Source organism: Notamacropus eugenii, chromosome 5 (assembly GCF_028372415.1).
Source record: "Notamacropus eugenii isolate mMacEug1 chromosome 5, mMacEug1.pri_v2, whole genome shotgun sequence".
NCBI lineage: Eukaryota > Metazoa > Chordata > Mammalia > Diprotodontia > Macropodidae > Notamacropus > Notamacropus eugenii.
The window spans coordinates 90,285,465-90,308,387 of record NC_092876.1 but is presented as its reverse complement, the minus strand read 5'-3'; the positions used below and the strand labels follow the sequence as shown (position 1 = coordinate 90,308,387).

Genomic DNA, 22,923 nt, shown 5'->3' with positions numbered 1-22,923 from the left:
CTCAACATATATCACATCCAAATAGCAGCCCTGAGTGAAACATGGTTGGCAAATGAAGGCCAACTTATTGAATTTGAAGCTGGATACACTGTTTTGTGAATGGGCCCATTGACGGGGAGTATGGTGAAGATGCTGTGGGTTTTGTAATCCAAACTAATGTAATCAGCAAGCTGGTATGCGTGCCAAAAGGAGTGAATGACAGGCTTATGACAATGTGATTGCCACTAGCAGGAAAATGCTATGCCAACATTATCAGTGCCTATGCTCCCACCATTACAAACCCTGATGAAGTGAAAGAAAAATTTTATGTAAACCTAGAGACCCTTACAGCCAATGTGCCAAAAGATTCCAAGCTTATAATTCTGGATGACTTTAATGCTAGAGAATGCTCAGACTACCAGACTTGACAAGGAGTCCTAGGGAGGAATAGAGTTGGAGACAGCAACAGCAATGGTTATTTAGTGCTGAAGACTTGTGCATCTGATGACTTTCTCATCACCAACACTGTCTCCCATTTACCCAAATGCAATAAAACTTCATGGATGCAACCACACAGCAAATACTGGCATCAAATAGATTATGTGATTGTAAGGAGAAGAGACTGTCAAGACATGAGAGTGACAAAGGCAATATGCAGTGTAGAGTGCTGGACTGATCATAGACTTATCCTTTCCAAGCTGAGTATTGTGCTCATTCTTCACTGCAGAAGAAGACCATGCCATCAGAGAACTAATAACATGACTTGTACTTGATCTTGTTTTGAGTGAAGAAGGGCTGTGCAGGTCACCAGCCTCACTTCTCCTCCAGAGCCATCTGAATCTAGTGACCTGATATTCCTCAGGATGACTGGAGATGGCCCAGGATGCACTGGGAGACCTTGGTCCCTTTAGGCCAAGGTATTTGCAGGTACTCACTTAGGGAGAGGCGATGCCCATTCATTGAATAGGCCAGTCTAAGAAGTAGCCAGAGCATGGCCACTTTAATGAGGTCAAGAGAAACAGAGACAAGAGACTGGTTGGGATGCAGCAAAAGTTACTATTGGTTATCACTCTAAAACTAAGAGAGTCCAGGAGCCCTTGGCAGAGGCCCCTTGCAGTCCCACTTTCAGAGTGTAGTAGGTTTAAGGTTTTGGGAGAAGACAGGGGACAAGACAGAGGAAAGGAAAGGAAGGGAAAAGAAAGGAAAGGGGAAGAAAGGAAAGGAAGTGAAGGGAAGTGAAGGGAAGGGAAGTGAAGGGAAGGGAAGGGAAGGAAAGGAGAAGAGAGGAGAGGAGAGGAGAGGAGAGGAGAGGACAGGAGAGGACAGGAGAGGGCAGGAGAGGACAGGAGAGGACAGGAGAGGAGAGGGAAAAGAAATATACACATTCATCAAAAGCGCTGCCCCCAAGGCAAAATGACTACCATAAATCTGACCCAGATTTGCTCATCCAGGTCAGGACACTCACAAACACCAAGACCGGTTTGATGAAAATGATGGGGAAATTCCGAAGCTGCTAAAATGAAAAAAAAATGTAGATGCATTACTAGTTTGACAAATACCTTAACCAACATACTATCACATTTTCTCTTCAATATGCTCTACTTTCTATATTCCCTGTTTTGTTTGTGGCACCACAATTCACTTAATAACCCATTTTAAAAGTATTAATGCTATATTTTGACTCTCCCCTCCCTTCCGTCACTTCTTATATTCAATAGAGGTACTAAGTCCTGTCATTGCTACCTCTATCATATCCCTCATATGCCAAGTTGAAAAGCATTGATTAATTTTCTGTTATGTGCCAGCCACTCTAGTAAGGTGTATTTTCCTTTCTATACTCATTTCACATTATTCCCCTCCAAAATTCTGGTCCCCTAAATATATTCCACATTTTACTACCTTCATGCTTTTGCTGATATTTTATGCCTAAAATGTTCTCTTTCTTTCCTTCACCCTATTTCACCTGTTCAATTCTTACTTATTCTTTAAAGTCCAACTAAAGGAAGCCCCCCCTCACCTACTCCTCTCCATTAATTAATCATCTATAAGTTTCAGAAAGCAAAAATGATATCTCATCTAAGATTAGTATATCCTACACTGCTTAACCTAATGCTCTGTATATAATTCATATTATTCAATACATATAAGAATAATTATGTGTATGGAATTATAATTATATATATATTGAATTGTATTGAACAATTCCTTCCACGTCCTTTGTGTCTGACTCTGTGACCCTATTTGGAATTTTCTTGGCAAATATACTGAAGTAGTTTGTTATTTCCTTCTCCAGCTTATTCTACAGATAAGGAAACTGAGGAATAAAGGGTTAAGTGACTTGCCCAGGGTCACATAGCTAACAAGTGTCTGAGACTGGATTGGAATTCATAAAGATGAAAGCCCATCTATGGGCTCACGGTGGCACTCTCAGTCACATAAATGGATGTGGTGCTCATTGCAGCCTCCTATGTTCTCATTTTGCGTGCTGTGCTGCGCCTGCCTTCCCAGGATGCCCAGCTTAGAGCATTCAGCACTTGCAGAGCCCATGTCTGTGTCATTCTTGTCTTCTATATCCCTGCCATCTTCTCCTTTTTCACTCATCGCTTTGGCCATCATGTGTCCCCACAGGCACACATCATTCTTGCCAACCTCTGCCTCCTTGTGCCCCCTTTGCTTAACCCACTAGTATATGGCATCAACACCAAGCAGATCCGCACTCGGATTCTAGGACTGGGCCTGTGGAGGAGGTAGTAATGCCCTCCATGACCCTCATTTTCTAAGGAAAGATCAGGAGAAAATGAGTAAAGTTCCCCACTAAGAAGCTCATAAAAGCCTATGGAGACCAAAGGTAGTCCAAGGGACCCACCTGGAAATCATAACTCTTGCTACTTCAGGAGGCAAGTGTTATCTAGGACCTGTGAGGATTCATGTGACACTGGATCTGGACACCATAGCAACTCTTCTAAATCATATAAAGTGACAGTGTGAGCCAGCCCCACAGAAGATATGTATTAATGAGCTGATTCTTACATTCAGGTTTGAATGGTAAAAGGACATGAGACAATGGAGAGCCAGTGAGCATCATAGCCAGAGAATGAACCCTGCTGTTTATCAGTTTGTCTTCATTTGTGGGTTGTGGAATCTGGGGAAGAGCAAGTATTAGAGATGAATGCTTTTCATTCTATAAACGGAAATAGGGACCTTTCTGTAATATCTCTTCAGGGTAGGATCCCAGGATGTCATACTCCCTCCATCCCAAGGGCATCTTCAGTTTCTGAGAGAACAGGAACCTCTCAAGTCACTGTGGACTACCTGAGGAACTCAACCTAGAAATGACCTTACCTAACCCCAAGGTGATAGAAATAACAATTTATTCCTTCTGAACTGAAACATTTAGACATTTGACTCATTTCCTGATTTCCTTCTGTGGTCAAGTGCTCCCCAAAGACTGGATCTATGAGCCTCATCCCACTCCCCTATATGTTCTACTCTAGCCCCTCAAGATGGCAACCTGTACAAAACCCACACACCACTAAAAGATTTCTTGAGAATATGTGGTTTATGAACCTTTCCCCAATTCTGCTATTGATCCTGAACTGGAAGAAACTATTTTCTTAAAAAAAATTGATATCTCTGTTTTTATATTACTTTCATTTCCTGAAATATACCTTCCACACCCAGAGAGTAACCCCTTAAAACAAAGAATAAAAAAAGAGAAAAACGGTTCAACAAAACTAACTAATACATCAACTGAGTGTGACATTATATATGGAATACAAAATACTTTAGAAGTTATCTAGCTTAATTTCTCATCTAGTTTAGATCTCTCCCCTAAAGTGTCTCTGAAAGGAGAGTCACATAGGACTGCTATTATTTGTAAAGAAATTTGTAAATGATAAAGTGCTATATAAATACAATCCATTATTATTTTTAATGATAGGCAGTTTGCTACCTCTTGAGGAGAGCCATTCCATTATTACACAGCTTTAATTACTAGGACTTTTTCTTATATAGAAGAAATCTGATTTATGAAAACATCTATGCATTGGTCCTAATTTGGCTCCCTAAATCTAGGATTACAGGAGAAGTATGAGATTTTTGAGAGCTAACCTAGTCTACCCCTCTCGTTTGACTAATAAAGAAATTATGCCACGGAGAAAGGAGATGATTTAATCAACAACACCAAACTAGTGTGTACCAGAGCTGTTATTCAAAGCAGGTACCCCAGTTTCAAGACCATTGTTCTTTCTGCTATGGGGATCTCCTGCTGTGTTATCCTCTGCCCTTCTGCAACATGGGAGAGGAGCATCAAAAGAAAGCTTGAAAGCTTTCAACATACAAACTGATTCCAAACCTGGTTGGGGGTGAGTGCTGAGCCCTTGTTATTATGGTAGCAAAAGTAAAGAGATTGTTTCTGTGAGGCATTCTGGACCTTTACTTGTTAACAGGTAAATAATGCCATATCCAATAAAATCATTCTGGGACCTTCCATGGTTACCATGATAACATACTTGAGGAGGCTCACTGAAACACTTTAGGTTTCTCACTATAACATTCTCTGATTCTCAAAGAAGACATTCTGGCATTTTCTCTCTGGGTTGTATGGAGGGACAGCAAAGGCATTTCCCAATCCTGGAGGAGTAGCTTGACCTCTGGGCATTCATTATATGTATTCATATAAAGCAAGTTCATTCATATATATGTATGTATGTGTGTATATATGTGTGTATGTATATATGTGTTGTGATTGCTGTGGATAGTACACACATATACATATTATATATATATACATATATATATATATATATATATACACACACATATATATACATATATATATAATAGAATATCTGTAGTTCTCATTTAGGGGGAGGGAGAAAGAGAGAGAGAAAGAGAAAGGGAGAGAAGCATGAAACCAGTTTCTTCATATCCTAATACTATGAGATCTCCCTTAATGACTAGCCTTAGTCTCTAAATCCCATAAACCTGAGAATGAATTCAACAAAGAATTGGAAATGTTTAACCTAGAGAAACCAAGACTTAGGGCAGGGAGATGGGAACATTGACACTGTCTACAAGTCCTAATCAGAAGTCAGCTTCTCAAACTCAACATGTCCAAAACAGAACTCATCATTCCTTCCTTTCAACCCAGCTCTCTCCAGACTTCCCTATTTCAGTCATCCTGCACTTTCCCCTCTCCATCACCTCCTTTGTATAATTAGTTGCCATGTCCTATTGATTTGACATTAAAAATAGCTTTCACAAACATCCCTTTCTCTTTCCTCACTCAGCTGTCATCCTGCTTCAGATCCTATTTCATGTAGATTATCTTCATATTTGTTCTGCTGTTTCAGATCTTTCTGTCTTCTACATCAGAGGTATCAAACTCACTGCCCACAGAACTTCTTATGAACCAGATTAATATGTAATTGGGAGAAATTTAACAAAACAAAATAAAACAAATAATTTTACCATGGGCTTTTCTATGTCAATATGTAGCTCACAAAGATTTGTTTCTATTTGAATGTGATACCACTACTCTACATAGTTCCCCAAATAATTTTCCTAAAGCATGAATATGAACATGTCACCTCCTTAAAATAGAAAAACAAGCAAGCAACCAAACAACAACACATTCACTGGTTCTCCGTTGCTTTTAGGATAGAAGACAAATTGCTCACTTTGGCATGTTAAGTTATCTACAGTCTGATTCCTATCTCCCTTGCTTCACATCGCTCATCTTAACATGGTGCATTGCAGCCAAAGTGTTCTACTAGCTTTCTCCTAAACTCAGAATTTAAATTCCTATGTTCAAACCTCTGCACGGGCCACCCTCCTTCTTTTAGAATGTACCATCTCCTCATTTCTGATGAAGACTGCATCAAGGTCAACTACTGCGCTGACAGTAAATTATTTAACTTCAAAAGGCCATAAGCCAAGACTAAAGTGAAGGGAGAGTTGGTGCATGATTTTTTGTTTTGCAGATGATTATGCACTCAGCCTCTGAGGCTGATCTGTAACAAAGTATGGATTGATTCTTTGCTGCTGGTGTTAATTTTGGACTAAGAATTGGCCGAGAAAATAGAGATTCTCCACCAGCCTGTATCATACGATATCATCCATAGGTGGAACCATCAGTTATAGCAAATAAAGAAAAACTGAATGCTGTGGATAAGTTTCTTATTTTGGCAGTTTAGTTTCTAAGGATGCACACACAGGTGATGAGGTTGAGGCACACATTGCCAGAGTTAGCTCAGTGTTTTGGAGGCTTCAAAGGAAAGTGTGGGAGAGAAGAGGTATTAGGTATCCTAACAAACAGCATGTCTACAAGAGCTGCTGTGCTGCCCTTAATGCTATATTCCTGTAAAACCTGGACAGTCTACCAGTATCATGGCAGAAAATTGAACACTTCCATTTGACTTGTCTTTCTGAAGATTACCTGGCAAGATATGGTACTGAGTTCCTTTCTCAAGTAAAACTGTCAATCATTCAAACTCTACTATAGTGAGTGTAACTCCTATGGGTTGGCCACATTGTGTAAATGCTGAATATATGTTTGCCTAAAATGCTATTTTATGGAGAACTCACACAAGGCAAGCACTCACATGGAGGTGTGAGGAAACTGAGGAAGATTCTCCCCAGCCACTTGCATGACTGCCACATGACCTAACATAAGGAATGTAACTTAAAGTTGATATACTTAACTGGGAGTGCCAGGTGAACCAGCAAAATTAATGAAACATGCAGCCCAGGTGAAGAGACCCTTATCTTAAGAGTCATAAAACTCCTTGAGGGAGGAGGTGTCTGCACCTGTGCACTTGGGCACACATGTCCAAGTCAACAGCTGGAACTTCTAGCCAGAATACCTTCTTGTTCTAAGCTCCTCTTTTCCCTGAAGTTACTTGCATAAAGGAACTGATTGAGAGATGGATCTTTGGAGGTCTTTTGCTGCAGAAGTGGGGACACCCGCTTCTGCTCTCCCAGTTAGGAACTTTTCCAAGTGCTTCACGCTTTCAGCCTCCCCAGTTGCCAAAGTGTTGGAGCTCAGACTTGGCTGCTGAAGTATGCTTTTTCTTTCACTTTCTGTCTTGACTATTATCTGTTGTTTATACACTTGCTAATTTGCATTACTTGTAGTAATAAAACTTTATTGCCTGTTAAGCTAGTTTTAGTTTGTGTCATAGTATCTTAAGATCGGAACCTAGAGTAAAAGTACTGCTCAGTCTACATGGTCCACATAATCCCTTTCGATTACAGGAGGTTAGAAGCCACATAAGGACAAGGACACTCTCAATGTCTCTCTAAAGAATGTCGGAATCAATTGTGTGGCATAGCTGACACTGGCAAATGACTGCCCAACACAGTGTCCCTGTTTCAAAGCAAGTGCTGTGCTGTATGATGGAAGCAGAATTGCAGTAGCTCCAAAGAAAAATGTGAGATGCATGCATTTAAAAACATCTCCACTTCACATGTTCACATAAACTATTTTTGTCTGACCTGTAGTAGAGCCTCTCAAGCTTGTATAGGTCTGATCATCCACAATTGGTCACACTGTACTTTGACTCCAATATAGTGATGTCATTTTGGTCCTCTCTGAGACTGAAGGACAGCAACCAACCAACCAGTACCGCTTCCATAGACCTGTTATTTTGTTATTTCATGCACTATTCCCCCAAATTCTTCTTACCAATCCACTTCCTCTATCTCCCCATCTCTGTTTTCTCTGAGTCATAGAATTTTAATAATTGGAAGATACCACAGAAGTCCAAATAACACCTGAAGAGGGTCACCATTCTACATCCATACTGCTTATTATACGATATCCACTTCAAGTATACAATCACCCTGAAGACTTACAATAGGGCAGATTGGGATAAAATCTACTACCTACTAGGGCAGCCCATTCCATTTTGGATAGGAAGTTTTTTTTTTCCTTCCATTAATCAAAATTTGCCTCTATGTAATTTCCATCCAGTTTTACCCTCTGGATCCAAGTAAATCTACATAACAACCATTCAAGTAATTTAAGGCAATTCAGCAAAAATGTTTGTTAAGTATTTGCTCTGTTCAATGTACTATGCCAGGTGCTAGAAATATAAAGAAAAAATTGAAATGAACCCTATCCTCAAAGAAATATATTCCATTGGGGAAAATCACTCATGCACAAATAAATAAGTACAAATAATTCAAGGGGGTAGAGAGCATTAATAAGTGGGAGAATGATTTCTCAGAGAAAGTGGTACCTGAGTTGAGCTTTTCAGAAAAACGAGGATTTTAAGAGTCCTCACTGAAGATGTCTGACAACACTTGAAAATGTTATGCTAAAAAGCATGGGAGCAAGCACACAGCCTTGTTCCACTCCATTGGTGACTGGGAAAGCATGGGAGCACTGTCCATTATCCAGAAGTTGGGCAAGCATGCCATTATGAAACTGACTATGGTCCTCTAGGGAGGACTCGGGAAGGAGAGAGGCAGAGTTGTAGGTATTAGGGCATAAGGGGAGATGAGTATGTTTGGACTGTAGAATACATGGATGGGAATAATGTATAAGAAGGCTAAAGCAGCAAGATAGGGTCAGGTTGGGAAGAGCTTTAAATGCCAAATATAAGAGCATGTATTTGCTCCTACACATAATAGAATCTATTGGAATTGATTGAATAGGAGACTCTGTGGTCAGACCTGTGCTTTACAGTAAGAGAAAATATGAGACAGAGGCTACTGCAACATTTTGGGGAAGAAGTAATAAGGGAATGAATTGAAAGATTATCTGACTATAGAGAAGCCTATGTGTGTATACATGTTGTGCAGGTAGAGAGGACAAGATTACTAACTGCTTGGATATATGGAGTGAGTGAGAGTTAAGGAATGAGTATTACAATTAAATTGTGAATATAAGTGAATGGAAGGATAATGGCATCCACAGAAATAGATAAATTCAGGGTAAGAGGGGTGTGGTTTTGGGAAAATAGAATGTGTTCAGTTTTGGACATGTTGAGTTTGTAATAGGTTGTGATAAGGATTTAGAGCTTGGGAAATAGAATAGGACTGGAGATACATAGATAGATAGATAGATAGATAGACAGACAGACAGACAGACAGACAGACAGACAGACAGACAGACAGATAGATAGATAGATAGATAGATAGATAGATAGATAGATAGATAGATAGATAGATAGATCTGGGAGGCATCTATATAGAGATGGTAATTAGATCTATGAGAGCTGATGAGGTCATCAAGTAAGAGAATGTGGTAAGAAAACAGTCCCAGGATAAAGCCTTGGAGATACACCCCTAACTGGGAGATGTGATATAGATGATATCGAACAAAGGAGAAGAAGGTGGAACAATGAGACACAAGAAACGAGACAGCAAGTGCCAGGAAATCTCAGAGAGGAGAGTATCCAGGAGGAGAAGTTGGTCAGTAATGTCAAATGCTGCAGAAAGATCAAGAAGATGAAGGGCTAGAAAAAACCAATTGATTTTTCAATTACTAACTTTTTAGAGAACCATTTTAGTTGAATTGTGAGATTAGAAGCCCAAATATATAGGATTTAGATGAGTGAGAGGACAGGAAGTAAAGGCAAAGAGTGTAGGCAGCTTTTTCAAGGAGTTTGAGAAAGGGAGAAGAACTTGTAAGGATGGTAGGGTCTAGTGAGTTTATTTTTTAATATAGGGAAGGTTTTGGTATTTTTATGTAACAGGAAAAAACAATAGATGTGGAGAGATTTGAAGTTAGAGAAAGAAAGAGTATAATAGCAGAGGCAGTCTGTTGGAAAAGATCAGATGGAATGGATGGAGTGTGCATTTAGAGATTAGCCTTGATAAGAAAAAGGCCACCTCTTAATCAGAGACTAATCTAAAATAACAGGTTAGTTGGGGGTGATATTAAAGGGTTCTGAAATCAGAGGAAAGTGAGAATAGAGAGTCCATAAAGAAGAGGATAATTTTTCTTGGTAAAGTAATATTGAGATCCTCATCTTTAGAAGCAGAGGGATGGGATGGTGTGGGAGGCTTGAGGAAACAAGAGAAGGCTTGGAATCCTGTTGTGGTAAAGGAAATATAAAATCCTTACTGCATTGGGGGAAGAAGTTGAGTTAGGTGACAGCACAGTTGTGTGAATTCTTCTAGCTTTGTTCAACAGTGAGAGTAGGACAACAATTCAAAGACATATATTGAAAAGCACTAAGAGAGATGCAAACAGCAAAATATGGGTAAGCACCCTGGCCGATAATGAATTCAGTGTATATTACCAATCAAGTATAACCAACACAGATATGGATACTCTATCATCATAAGCCCCATGTGTCTGAAACTATGATATGTCTTCCTTCATGTTACAATATGAAGGAAGCAGGGTCTCTAAAACAGAAAATGTGGCAAAAAGGCTGGGAGAAGCAATTTTTTAAACTTTGAACCCATATTCCCCTGTCATATTCATACGTGGTAACTCAAAGAGATAATTGTAATCTCATCTTTTCAAACTGTGTAGAATCAAATGCTTTGCAAATAATAGCTTAACATACCTTTAGGTTCACAAAATACTTTTAAGTACATTATCTCATTAATAAATGGATGACAATTGTGAGAATTTTTTTTTTTTTAAAAGTCAGGCACAGAAGCTATGTACTTGAAGTCAAAATACCTTAAAATGTGTTTTGGAGAGTTGTTTCCTGGTCCTTGGTCTCAAAGGGGCAGGAACATTCCTGTGAGCCCCCAGGAACTTCTGATAGTAGTATATCCCTCAGATATCTCTGGCTTTGGGCCTGACGCTATTCATGAGATCCATGAAAGGAGTAGGAGACTGAGAATGGAAATTTTTAGGCCTTTGTCATTTACAGAAAGGGGTCTATCTCCCTCACATGGGCTATAATGTCTGTTTGTTTGTTTTATCAGTTTTCCTTAATTCCGTCATCAAAACCATATGGAACGCAGTAGGTCAGACACCAAGCCTTAACTATGTAATAATATATTGTCCTTGGGTACAAATCTTTGAAGGGATATTCTTATCTGCTCACTGGTCTATTATGACCGGAAAAAAAAAATTTCAATTGGTGCCATATCTATGAACCCATAACTTTTTTCACTTAGGGATGACCCTATCAGACTTAGGAATTCAAAATTATCAATGAACAAGAAGCTAAGGAGGTATTATAACAAAAATAGAATACAAAGAAAAAAATGCATTTTTGTGTCCATGTGTACACATGTATATGTATACATATATGTCTATATTTGCAGAGACAGATAGATAGATATGTTTTTTGTTCTAATTCTAATATAAATTTCCTAACTAAAATCAAATAGATAATAAAAGATTCATACATGTAAAAGAAAGTGTATTTAAGAAATTCATTGGTACAATACTTAACAAGGAATTTATCTACTTCAATGACTGCTAGTAAATACATAACCTCTGACCTCACTCTTCCCAACCTATTTGTATAATGGGAGAATCGGCCAATGAGAGCCCAAGTCTCTCACAATACTGGTAAAATATGTCTCTAGACAAGAAGAATGTACACACTTATTCCTCTGAAATTTTGGCCTATGTTAGTTCAAGAAAACTAGAAAGACAAGATCTTCTTAACAGAAAAAAATGTTCTAGGATTTTTAAAAATTTCTTTTTATTATTCAGAACTTAAGATCATTCCTCCCAATTTTAGTTAACTAGTAGTCTGACTTAGTGTTAACCTCACCTGATCAAAACCTGTCCCATACGAAGTGAAAATTTACTTAGTCTTAAATACTCCTTATATAAGAAATTAGAGCAAGAATCTCAACTGTACTTGGCCTTAAAAATTTGTAAATGCTCCTTCTCAGTCTATTTGGGAATCCTCTAAATGTGGTTTGATCTGACTTAGTTTACCTATAGAGTTTGTTTAGTGAAGCTTGCTTCCTTAGGGAATGTGTGAGATTATGATGGTTAATGGAGTTTGTTCAACTTTATGACACTGAAGAAAGTATGAGATTATGCATCCATCATCTCTTTAACTTTTATAACTTTTGTTATAGGAATACACAATGCTATAATATGTAAATCAGTTATTTCTCTGTCACTCTGACGTAATTTTGCCTGTAAGAAACTTTGTCAGAATCCTTATGATTCTTCAGGTTTTCTCTGAGACCTAACCCTATTCATGAACACAGTATTACCTCCATAATTTTTGCATTCTGGCAAATATATACCTGGAAACAGTTATCTACCACATGAACTGAGACAGGAGGTGATTCTCCCACAACAAAAACAAGTACAAGAATTCTAATACTTTCTTTCTTGAATTCTTTCTGGGATGGGGAGAAGCTGTTCAAAGTGGGGATTTGCTCTTTTACTGCTTAATGGTTCAGAAAATAAAGGAAAGAATGACAACAAAACCTATAAAACCTTAGTGCATATATGTATATATATATATATATATATATATGCACATGTATATGTATATGGATTTCCATATACATTCCTATCCATATGTGCATATGCACATATATAGGTAGCAATTTGTATTGGTATCATTAAAATTATGACTGCAGCAACATATTTCTATGTCAGATCCATTTTTCCATGCTTTTTTTCTTAATGAATAAAAGGATATATTTGTTTTTTAGGGTTTTGTAAGTATAAATTTTATCCTTCCTTTATTAACAAATAAATTCAGATTTCTTTCTATAGAATGTATACATACATACATAACTATATTGTTAAGTTCAATCCTTTTCTTTTCAACATTAAAATCCTGAATTCTCTACTCCACACACATATATACACCTCCACTCCATCATTTAGGTCAGCATTCATATGCAAAATCCCAAGGAAAAGTTATAAATTCTTTTTCAAAAGAGCATGCCTCAAAGCCCTCCATTGGCAGAGAGGGGAAGAGGGGAAACTATTTAGAAGAAAAAGAAAAATCCTTAGGATACTTTATTTTCGTGCTTGCCTATGCAATTATTGCGATTTCACTTTTTTCCTTATACCATATATGTATATATATATATATATACACCTTACATAACTTCTTAAATATAAGTATTTCCTTATACTTATACTAAAGGGCTACAAACAAGTTCTTTCTTTCTCCAAAATCATAATATTGCTAATTTCATCCCAATTTTGGTGGATTGAACTATATCTCTGATTACATGATTCTTCAGTACCTCAGCTGGCAACTTTGAGTTTCAGGTCTTGAATGTAGGAGTAGGGGAAAGATTAAGAAGAGACATCAATGTCTACTTGACCCTTTTTCACCTACCTAGCCTTGCTCCCTCCTTCTTTGTGCTAGCTACCCCATCTGTGGGGAGAAGTCAATGCTATTCCATCTATGGGAGAAGTCAGAGTACTAGAAACTCTGCCTGGTTTTAGCAATCTAGGATGGAAAATTCCCTGAGGATACCTTGGCCCATCCTGGACTGACCTTCAGCCACTGTTTTTAGCCTCTAGTTCTGGCTTCCCAGGGGGTGAGCTAATTCTGGCTTCTCCAGGGATAGCTACTTGAGGTTATTTACTGGATCTGACTGGATGTCCAGGTGCGTCTGTGGTGTGAGTTTGTGTGGAGTGTCTGTACTATTTCGGACTCAGGGGAACACATGCTGAGACACTCATGGACACCTATGCACTCATATGCCAAGGAATCCATTGGGTGGTACTGATATCTAACTCATGCTCTGTGACCATTATCTCAGCCGCATCTTGAAGTAAGTGCTGGGGAGATGACACAAGTTTGTCCTCTCCTCCACCTCCCCATTTTCAAGGTCTTTTCTGGTCTCCACTCCCCCCCGCCCTAGGGTGCTGTCCATTTCCTTATTCAGGTCAGATCTCCCCCTGCTTAGGTAACCTCATGGAGTAAACTCCATGAAACCTAGGTATTTATTTCTTTGGAGTGGTACCTCACACACTGAGTGTGTGGAACTGACACTTCTACAGCACTCTTCCCCTGATCTGTTCTCTGGGTTCCAATATTTCATTTCCTTATCCTAGAGAAACTCAGTCTTTTTCCATCATATGCTATTTCCACTTCCCCAAACTTTTTCTCCCAAAGATTTCTATCCTTTGTGAACATTTTGTTCTCAAATTTCCTCCAATCCATTGCTCAGTGGCTTGGATAGAGAGGGATAGGGAAGAGCTCACAAAGTAGCCTTCCTCCTTCCCAAATTCACAACTCACAATTAATTCCTCTCAACAAGAAGTGGTTAGATGCTGTGTAACCATATTTTTCTTAACCCCTACACTTTTACTTTTTCCACATTCCTTTCGAGTATTTGTGTCCACTTGGGGAGCGTCTTCTTCTCCATCCCCATACTGCATCTTCCAGTTTAAGGAACTGTGCCTTAACTTTTCCCTCTCTGGTCATTTCTGAGCTGGAAGCCTGTATCTCTGCCAGAGTCATTCTTCCATTCTTATTTTCCCTTCAAACATTGTTCCCAACTCTCTTCTTTCCCCTTTAAAATATATATTATATGTAATATTAGTATATTATAATTTTAATATATTTAACATATAAACAATCTATAATTTAATAGTTATATAACAATGATTTTAATTTAATTTATAAACAATATTAATTTAACCCTATTAATATTTAATATATAATGTGCAATATGGGGTCCCTTTCTTTATATTCAGTCTGAAGAGGTTGCTGATTAATATGGTATAGTTATGAAGATAGGTTAGTGGAATGGATGGAAGATTAGACTTGGAGTCAGAAAGAGTTTGGTTCAAAACCAGGTGAATGACTAGGTAGGTAAATATGTGTAAGTCCCTTAATCTCTCTGAGCCTCGGTTCCCTCCTATGTAAAATTCATACAATAATTGTTGAAGGCTTAAATTATGCAAAACTTAAATTATGCAAAAATCAACTATGTTGTAGACAAAGCATTTGACATTCCCCTAAGATTTTTTGGTGGATCAAGGTGGAGAGTTATGGGGTAATAGTACAATTAAGTAGATTCTGAATAGGTTGAATGACGGGGATTAAAAAGCAGAAATTGTTGGAACAATTTCAATGTAGAGGAAAGTATCTAGTGGGGACCTCCAAGAAACTATAATTTGCCTTGAACCATTCAACATTTTTCTCAATTAATTGAATGAAGTCATAGAGAGCATGTTTATCAAATTACTTATTATATAGCTGAGGAAGGTAGTGAATGTGTTGGACAACAGGATCAAGATACTCAAGGATTCTGACAGGATTTAAAATGGTCCAGGTTGAATAAAAATGAAATTTAATGGGGCTAAATAGAAAGTCTTGCAGATGAGTTTTTGTTTTTCTAAACTCTACTACAAAAGTACAACTTGGAGGAAGTGTTGCTAAATCTCAGTTCACATGAAAATAAGTTGGAGATGTGAGGGGACATCTAGGCACCCAATTCAACCTCCTAATCTTACAGATGAGGAAACTGAGGTCCAGAAAAGGTAAATGACTCATTCAAGATCATGTAAACAATAAGAAGCAGATCTGATATTTGAACTGGGTTTTCCACAGCTAAATTCAATGATCTTTTAGTGGATACAAACCCAATATGAACAAATAGCAAGACATGGGAGGTTAAAAAAAACAACAACAACCATACACATTAAAAAATAAAAACAATAACAAAAAAAACTTAATGTGATCTTCCAGGGAGGCAAAAGTCATTCTGTCTTCTTTTCTGGTTATACTATGTATGCAGTGCTGTGTTTACTTCTCAATGCCACATTTGAAAGTCAAGTTCATGTAATATTAGGATTGAATGAAGGCATTGAGATCATTTAACCCAGAGTAGTGAAGACTTGGTGGGATGGGGGCAGGGTTCATAATAGTATTTGAATGGCTCTCATGTGAAATAGAGACTAGACTTGTTTTGGTGGGTCCAAAAGGAGAAGAAAGAGCAATGGGTGTAGGTTACAGAGAGGCAGATTTTATCTCTATGTGGGGAAAAGCTTCCTAAGAATTGGATCCTTCTAAAAGTAAAATGGTCTGCCTCAAGTAATTATACTTTTGATTTCTGGAAGTCTTCAAGTAAAGCTGGGATAGCCCTTTGTCAGAATCATTCTAGGGGGTATTGCTATGAAGGTATGATTTAGACTAGTTAACTTCTAAGTGTTCTTTCTGAGCTCTATGACTAAGTGATTCAAGAAGCATACTACAATGACTTGTAGAGGTGCCATATCCCCTAGTAAATTGTAATCACTACAAGGATAAGGACAAAGCTTTGTATGTACTAAGTGATTAAGGTTTGTTGACATTCCCTTGACTCAGACTCCAAATATATGCTTATTTGGTCTCCAACCATAAAATAAGAGCACTGAATACTACAATAATATTTATATTCCAGGCGTTTTGCACATAGGAAGCACTTAAGAAGTACTTTCTTCCCCATCCATTTTCATTCATTCTTATCCCCTGTTTACATTTCCCAAGTTTAGGGATTGTGTGGGTGGGTGTTTGGGAAACTGGAGGAGAAGAATCAATAAGTCTTGAAAATCATGAGTTCTTCTCTGAATGTGAATTGGAGATCTTGGTGGAATCTACACATCCATAGCATTTCCTATGCATTCTCTCACTGTATTTACACTGTTGTTTTCTGGATGTGCAGTTTGGGTTTTTTCCTTCTTTGGCTCTCAGTAATGAGGATCATATATTTCTTAGATTTTAGAGATGAAATGGATTATGGGATCATAAATCCAGGGCTCACAACCATCTTGGGAGAATGTGGTGTGGATAGAATGTTAGACTTTTTATAGCTATTACATTATCATTCTACAGATGAGGAAACTGAGACAGGCAGAGATTAGATGACTTGCCTAGGGTCACATAGTTAATAAGTGTTTAGGGCCAGATTTGAACTCAGGTTTTCCTGACTAGATATCCAGTGATCTTACCTACTGCAATATGATAAATATTGTGGTGTAGTGTATAAAGTTCTGGCCTAGAAACCAGGAAGACCTTGGTTCAAGTATTATCTGTGACATATGCCTAATATGTGACCCCAGACAAGTCACGTCGGTGCTCTAGGCTACTCTCTATGACTATAAATCAAGGAGAAATTACTTTTGCAGAGGGGCTTTCCTCATCTGGAATTCCCTCTATCAATGAAATCACAGGTCTAATTCTGGTCTCTGAGGGAGATATGACATATAAACCATAGATCAACCAACAAGTTTTGATTAAGCCCTTATACAGTGTCAGGCACTGTGCTAAACAATAGAGATACAAAGAAAAAGAATTAAATAATTTCTGCTCAAAACAGCTTATATTCTAAAGGGGGAGAAAACTACAAATAGAAAAAATACAGCATAAATGTGAGATGAATAAACTCAAATACACACAAAGTACCTAAATCCAAGGTAGTTTGGTAAAGAAAACACTAGCAGCTGGAAGGATCAAGAAAGGTTTAATGCGGATGATAGTGCTTGATCTATGTCTTGAAGGATGAGAGAGGCTAAAGGAGTTGGATGTGAGGAGGAAATGAGTTCTAGATGTGTGAAATAGTCTATACAAGGACACAGAAATGGAAAATGTAATGCTGTGTGTGAAGAAGAGAAAGAAGGTAAATTTGATTAGATCGTAGATGTAAAAGGGAGAGCAATATCCAATGAACCTGGAAAAAATAGGTCATGACCAAGTTGTGTAGAACTTTAAAAGCTTAAAGTAGCTAATATTTTATCCTAGAGGCAACAGAAAGTCATTGCAGTTGGTTGAATTGGGTGGTAAGGTAAAATGGCAAGATTTGCACTTATGAAAAATTATTGTCAGTAAGTTGTAGAATAGACTGGAGGGAGGAAAGACTTTGAAGTAGGGAGACAAATTAGTGGTCTGTTGTAATAATCTAAGTGAGGAATGATGAGGGTCTGAACTAAAGTGGTATCTTTGTGAGTGGAGAGAAGGAATCAGAAGTAAAAGATGTGAAGGTAGAAATGGCAAGATTTGGCACAATTTGCAAAATAATACTTAAGTAGAAAAAAGAAGTATAAACAAAATACCATGTTAGATCTAAAGGGGAAGACCATTATTGATTCGGGTTTTCTGAAGAAGGTGATACTTGAAATTGAACTTCATACAGGACTTTAGCTGAAAAAACAGCAAGATGCCCTGAACACAGTAAAGACAGGCTTTGCCCTTTGAGAAGTATTCGTTATTGGCTTTTATCCCTGTCTGAAAAGCTGACTATATTTTCCTTCATCATTCCCTTATTCTAGACACTCAAAAAAACCCCTGTAAGGTCATATTTGCAGATGATTTTATAGGTTAATTTGATTTACCTGGCTTTTATTGTGTGTGATTGTTACATTTGGGTTGCAGTAATGTGAATTGTAGAATATCTGAATCTCTGGGATAATAAACTGCTCTAATAGGGTCCTACTTTATGGTTCAAGTACTCCTGGCTCTTCCATTTGTTATCTGTTTGACATTAGGCAAGTCTGATTTTCATTTTCTTTCTCTGTATAGTGAGAGGGTTGGTCCTTTCCAGCTCTAAAGTGATCATTCTGTGATCTTTCTTTTTTCCCACTGTGACTTTTCTGTTGTTGGTTTTTTTTTTCCAGGAAAACATACTTTTTCTTTATCATCCACTTCAGTGACCTAACCAGTGTCCTATCATGACTACCTTCAACTTTACTCATGTGAGACCTTCCTTCTTCATCCTAAAAGGCATTCCTGGATTGGAGGATACCCACATTTGGATATCAATACCTTTCTCTTCCATGTATTTCATCACTGTTCTGGGTAACTGTACTATCCTCTTCATCATCACCACAGAACGCACACTGCACAAGCCAATGTTCTTGCTCCTTTGCATGCTGGCCCTCACTGACCTCGGCATGTCCACTACCACCATTCCCAAAGCACTTTGCATTTTCTGGTTTGGTCAAAGGGAGATCAGCTTTGAGGGCTGTCTGACCCAACTGTTCTTCATCCACTCCATCTCTGTCATGCAGTCAGCTGTTTTGATGACCATGGCTTTTGATCGTTATGTGGCAATCTGTGAGCCACTGCGCTATGCCACCATCCTCTCCAATGGCCGCATAGCTCTCATTGGGTTGGTCAGTTTAGTGAGAGCCATTATTTTTATCCTTCCCATGCCTGTCCTTCTCCAGAAAATGCCATTTTGTACAAGCCAGGTGATCCCCACCACCTATTGTGAACACATGGCTGTGGTAAAAATGGTGTGTGCAGACACCACTGTCAACCGTATGTATGGCCTGGTAGTTGCCTTGGTGGTCGTTGGTCTGGACCTCTCTGCCATTGGCTCATCCTATGTGTTCATCATCCGGGCAGTGATGAGACTCTCCTCCAAGGAAGCTCACCACAAGGCAGTCAACACCTGCACCACACATATCTGTGTGATGCTCACCTCTTACACACCTCCACTTTTCTCCTTCCTTGCCCACCGATTTGGTCGGGGTATACCTCCTCATATTCACATCATTCTTGGCAACTTTTATTTTCTTGTGCCCCCCATGCTCAACCCCATTATTTATGGAGTAAAGACTAAGGAGTTTCGGGACAAAGTGATCAAATATTGTTACTGGAAGAAGGAGCCCATGACCATAGCCCCTAATCAGAAACCTGTCTGATGATCAGGAGGGCATGAATGGAGAGCAGGGAAAGAATGCCAGGCAAAGGAAATTTCCTTTGAGATTTGACTATGAGGGAATTATGTGAGGTATCAAGGCTATATCTCCATGTCAACTTGTGATGTGCTCGTCACCAGGTCCTATAGCCTGCTCCCTGTTACTAAAGAAGTAGACTCAGAGATCAGTATGTTCCCTGAGGAGCATTCAGTTTTAAATTTGGGAGGCATGGTGTTAACATATCATCAAGGACATTCATGAGTAAAAAGCAAGATGTACCAGTCATGTTAAGAATGAGAGCAAATAGGTGGGCATACCAAAACTTTAACAATTTCTCAGGTATTTACAAAAAAAGAAAAGAAAGAGGGCTTCTATAAGTGAAGCTTCTCTGGAGGACTTATGTAATACCATGAAGGAGAATCACAGTCATGGAAAGGTGCAATCCATATTAGAGGAGGGAGTTCTGACAATGATGAAATCATATCTTTTTTTAAAAAGTGAAATTTTATTGACCCTTTTGTCTATTAATCACCTAAATTTTCAACTATATGTCTACTCCTCCATCCCAGAGGTCATATCTTCTAACAAAGAGTATTTTTGAAGAAAGAAGAAAATAAAAATAATAAATAAACAAATCCAGAGATCATATCTTAGTATCTAAGTTGTATAGTGGACAGGAGGTTAGTCATAGAGTCAAGATAACTGGGTTCAATAGTCTTTTCAAAAGAAGACACTGTTAACCATATAAATAATGCTCTCAATAATTCATAATATTAATTCTCAAGTTTTGTCTTACAACTATGAAATTTCCAAATATTAAAAAAGATAGAAAGAGCAAATTTAAGAGGGACTAAAGAAGACAGGCACATTAATACACTGTTCTCAGTTCTCTGAATTGTCATGGTTATTCTGTAAGATAATTTGAATTTTTTTAAGTTACTAAAATATTCATACCTTTTCCTCCTGTGATTCTACTGCTATTCAATGATACTACTACACTAAGAAAAGGGCAAAGATGGGAGGGAAGATCCCATATATACAACAAATATTAATAGCAGCATTTTTTGTGGTGGCAAAAACTTGAAAAACAAATTACCCATCAGTTGGGAAATAGTGGGACAAATTGTACCCTCTGAATGTGAGCAATTTATAGAAATACAGAAAGACTTCATAAAATGATAACAGTGATGAAGGGAAAATGTACCCCAAAGATTTCCATAATTTAAATAAAACGACATTTCAATATGGATGAACTCAGGTTAACAATAATGACCAAGCTCAGGCTTGGAGTGCAGATTGTGAGACACAGTTCTCTTTTTTGGAGAGTGATGTAATATTATGAATGTACAATGTTATATATAATGATAAACATGATTATTTTCTCAGTCAGTTTTTCTTCTCTATTTTTCTTTGATGGCAGGAATGGTTCAGTGGTTTGGGGATGCATATTAAGAACTTACCATGACATATAAAATAAAAAGTATCAATAAAACTTTTTTTAAAAAGATATTTGAGTTCAATTTCTACTTCCAAACCAATTAATTTTGTGACCTTATGTAAGTTATTTAATGTTTCTTTTCCTGATTATAAAATGGAGGTAATGATACCTAGAGTGGTAGAACAGTCTCCAAAATCAAACTGTATAATATTAATAAAAAGATCATTTTTTTCCTCAGGTTGCATCTGGGTTTAGAGACTTTGGGATCTGATGGATAGGAAGTCCTAAAGAATATTAAAGGATAGGAGAGTATAAGAATAGACAATGACAAAAATATTTCTAAGCCACTGGTGGGAACCAATGTCACCCCAATTCCCAGGAACTTCCATTCTTGTCTTCCCTGATTCTTCTAACCTCCCCAATAAAGCTGCCCTTCCCTAGTTCCCCTGATCATCTCTCCACAAATCCTCACCCACATCTTCTAGCTTCCTCCTAATCTTATACCCCTATCTGTCCCTAACCTTTAAAACTCAAAATAGCAGATAGAGTAGAGCACTGGCCCTAAAAAGTTTAATGGATAAAGTTAGGGATTGTAGATAGACCCATTATTAGTTTGGCAAATACCTTAACCAATATGTTATTACATTTCCTCTTCAATATGCTCTATTTTCTATATTTTCTATTTTGTTTGTGGTACCACCATTCACTTAATAACCCTTTTTAACAGTATTAATCCTATTTGTTTTTACTCTCCTCTCCTTTCCTTCACTTCTCATATCCAATAGGAGTACTAAGTCCTGTCATTGCTACCTCTGTTATATCCCTCATATGTCAAGTTGAAAAGCATTTATTTAGCTCCTATTATGTGCTAGGCATTTTACTAAGGTCTACTTTCCATTCCATCCTCATTTCACATTATTCCCCTCCAAAATTCTGGTCCCCTAAATATAGTCCACATTTTACTACCTTAATGCTTTTGCTGATATTCTATGTCTAAAATGTTCTCTTTCTTTCCTTCCCCCTCTTTCACCTCTTGCATTCTTACCTATTCTTTAAAGGCCAACAAAAGGAAGCCCTCCCTCACACAGTCCTCTTCATTAAATAATCATCTATAAGTTTCAGAAGGCAAAAATTACATCTCATCTAAGCTTTATGTATCCTACACTGCCTAACATAATGCTCTGTATATAATTCATATTATTCAATACATATAAGAATAATTAAAGGTATTGAGTTATAATTATATACAATTATTGAATTGTATTGAACAATTCCTTTGGTGTTCCTTTGTGTCTGACTCTTGGTGACCCTATTTGGGATTTTCCTGGCAAATATACAGAAATAGTTTGTCATTTCCTTTTCCAGCTTATTTTAGAGATGAGGAAACTGAGGCAAACAAGGGTAAGTGACTTGCCCAGGGTCACACAGCTAACAAGTGTCTGAGGCTGGATTGGAATTCAAAAAGATGAGGTCAGGACAAGCACTCTATCCACTGAGCCATTTAGCTGCTTTTCATGATGGTTACTGACCAATCTAATACTGTCCAATCCAATAAACATTTGTTAAGTGCTCTTTAAATGCCAGGCACTGTGCTAAGCTCTGGGGATACAACTAATAAAAAGAAAGACAGGGAGCAGAGCCAAGATGGTGCACTAGAAAGACACACTTACGCAGGGTCTCCCCTCACAGCCCATAAAATACCTGTAGAGAGGGACTCTCAACAAATTTTGGAGCAGCAGAAGTGGAAAACAACAGAGTGGAGGAGATTTCCAGCCCACAATGACCTGAAAGGCCCATGGGAAATGTCAGTTGCATTGGACAAGGAGCCAAGCACAGAGTCCAGCACAGCCTTGGCCAAGGGGCATGGCACAATGAGACACTGGGAGGAGGACACTTCGGGGGCAGAATCTCCAGCCCAGCAACAGGTACTCAGATCCCTCAACCCACAGGTGCCAAAGGT

General features: G+C 38.1%; 1 protein-coding gene across 1 annotated transcript; it reads left to right on the top strand.

Moving 5' to 3' along the window:
* The first annotated feature begins 18,550 nt into the window (after positions 1 to 18,550).
* Positions 18,551 to 19,528, top strand: LOC140508676 (olfactory receptor 52P1-like). The gene has a single exon (XM_072616564.1). The coding sequence runs from the start codon at positions 18,551 to 18,553 to the stop codon at positions 19,526 to 19,528; it is 978 nt and encodes a 325-aa protein (XP_072472665.1).
* Positions 19,529 to 22,923: the final 3,395 nt, after the last annotated feature.

Bases quoted from the DNA above. Each gene is read 5' to 3' on its own strand.
- LOC140508676 (XM_072616564.1), top strand. From the start codon at position 18,551: ATGACTACCTTCAACTTTACTCATGTGAGACCTTCCTTCTTCATCCTA.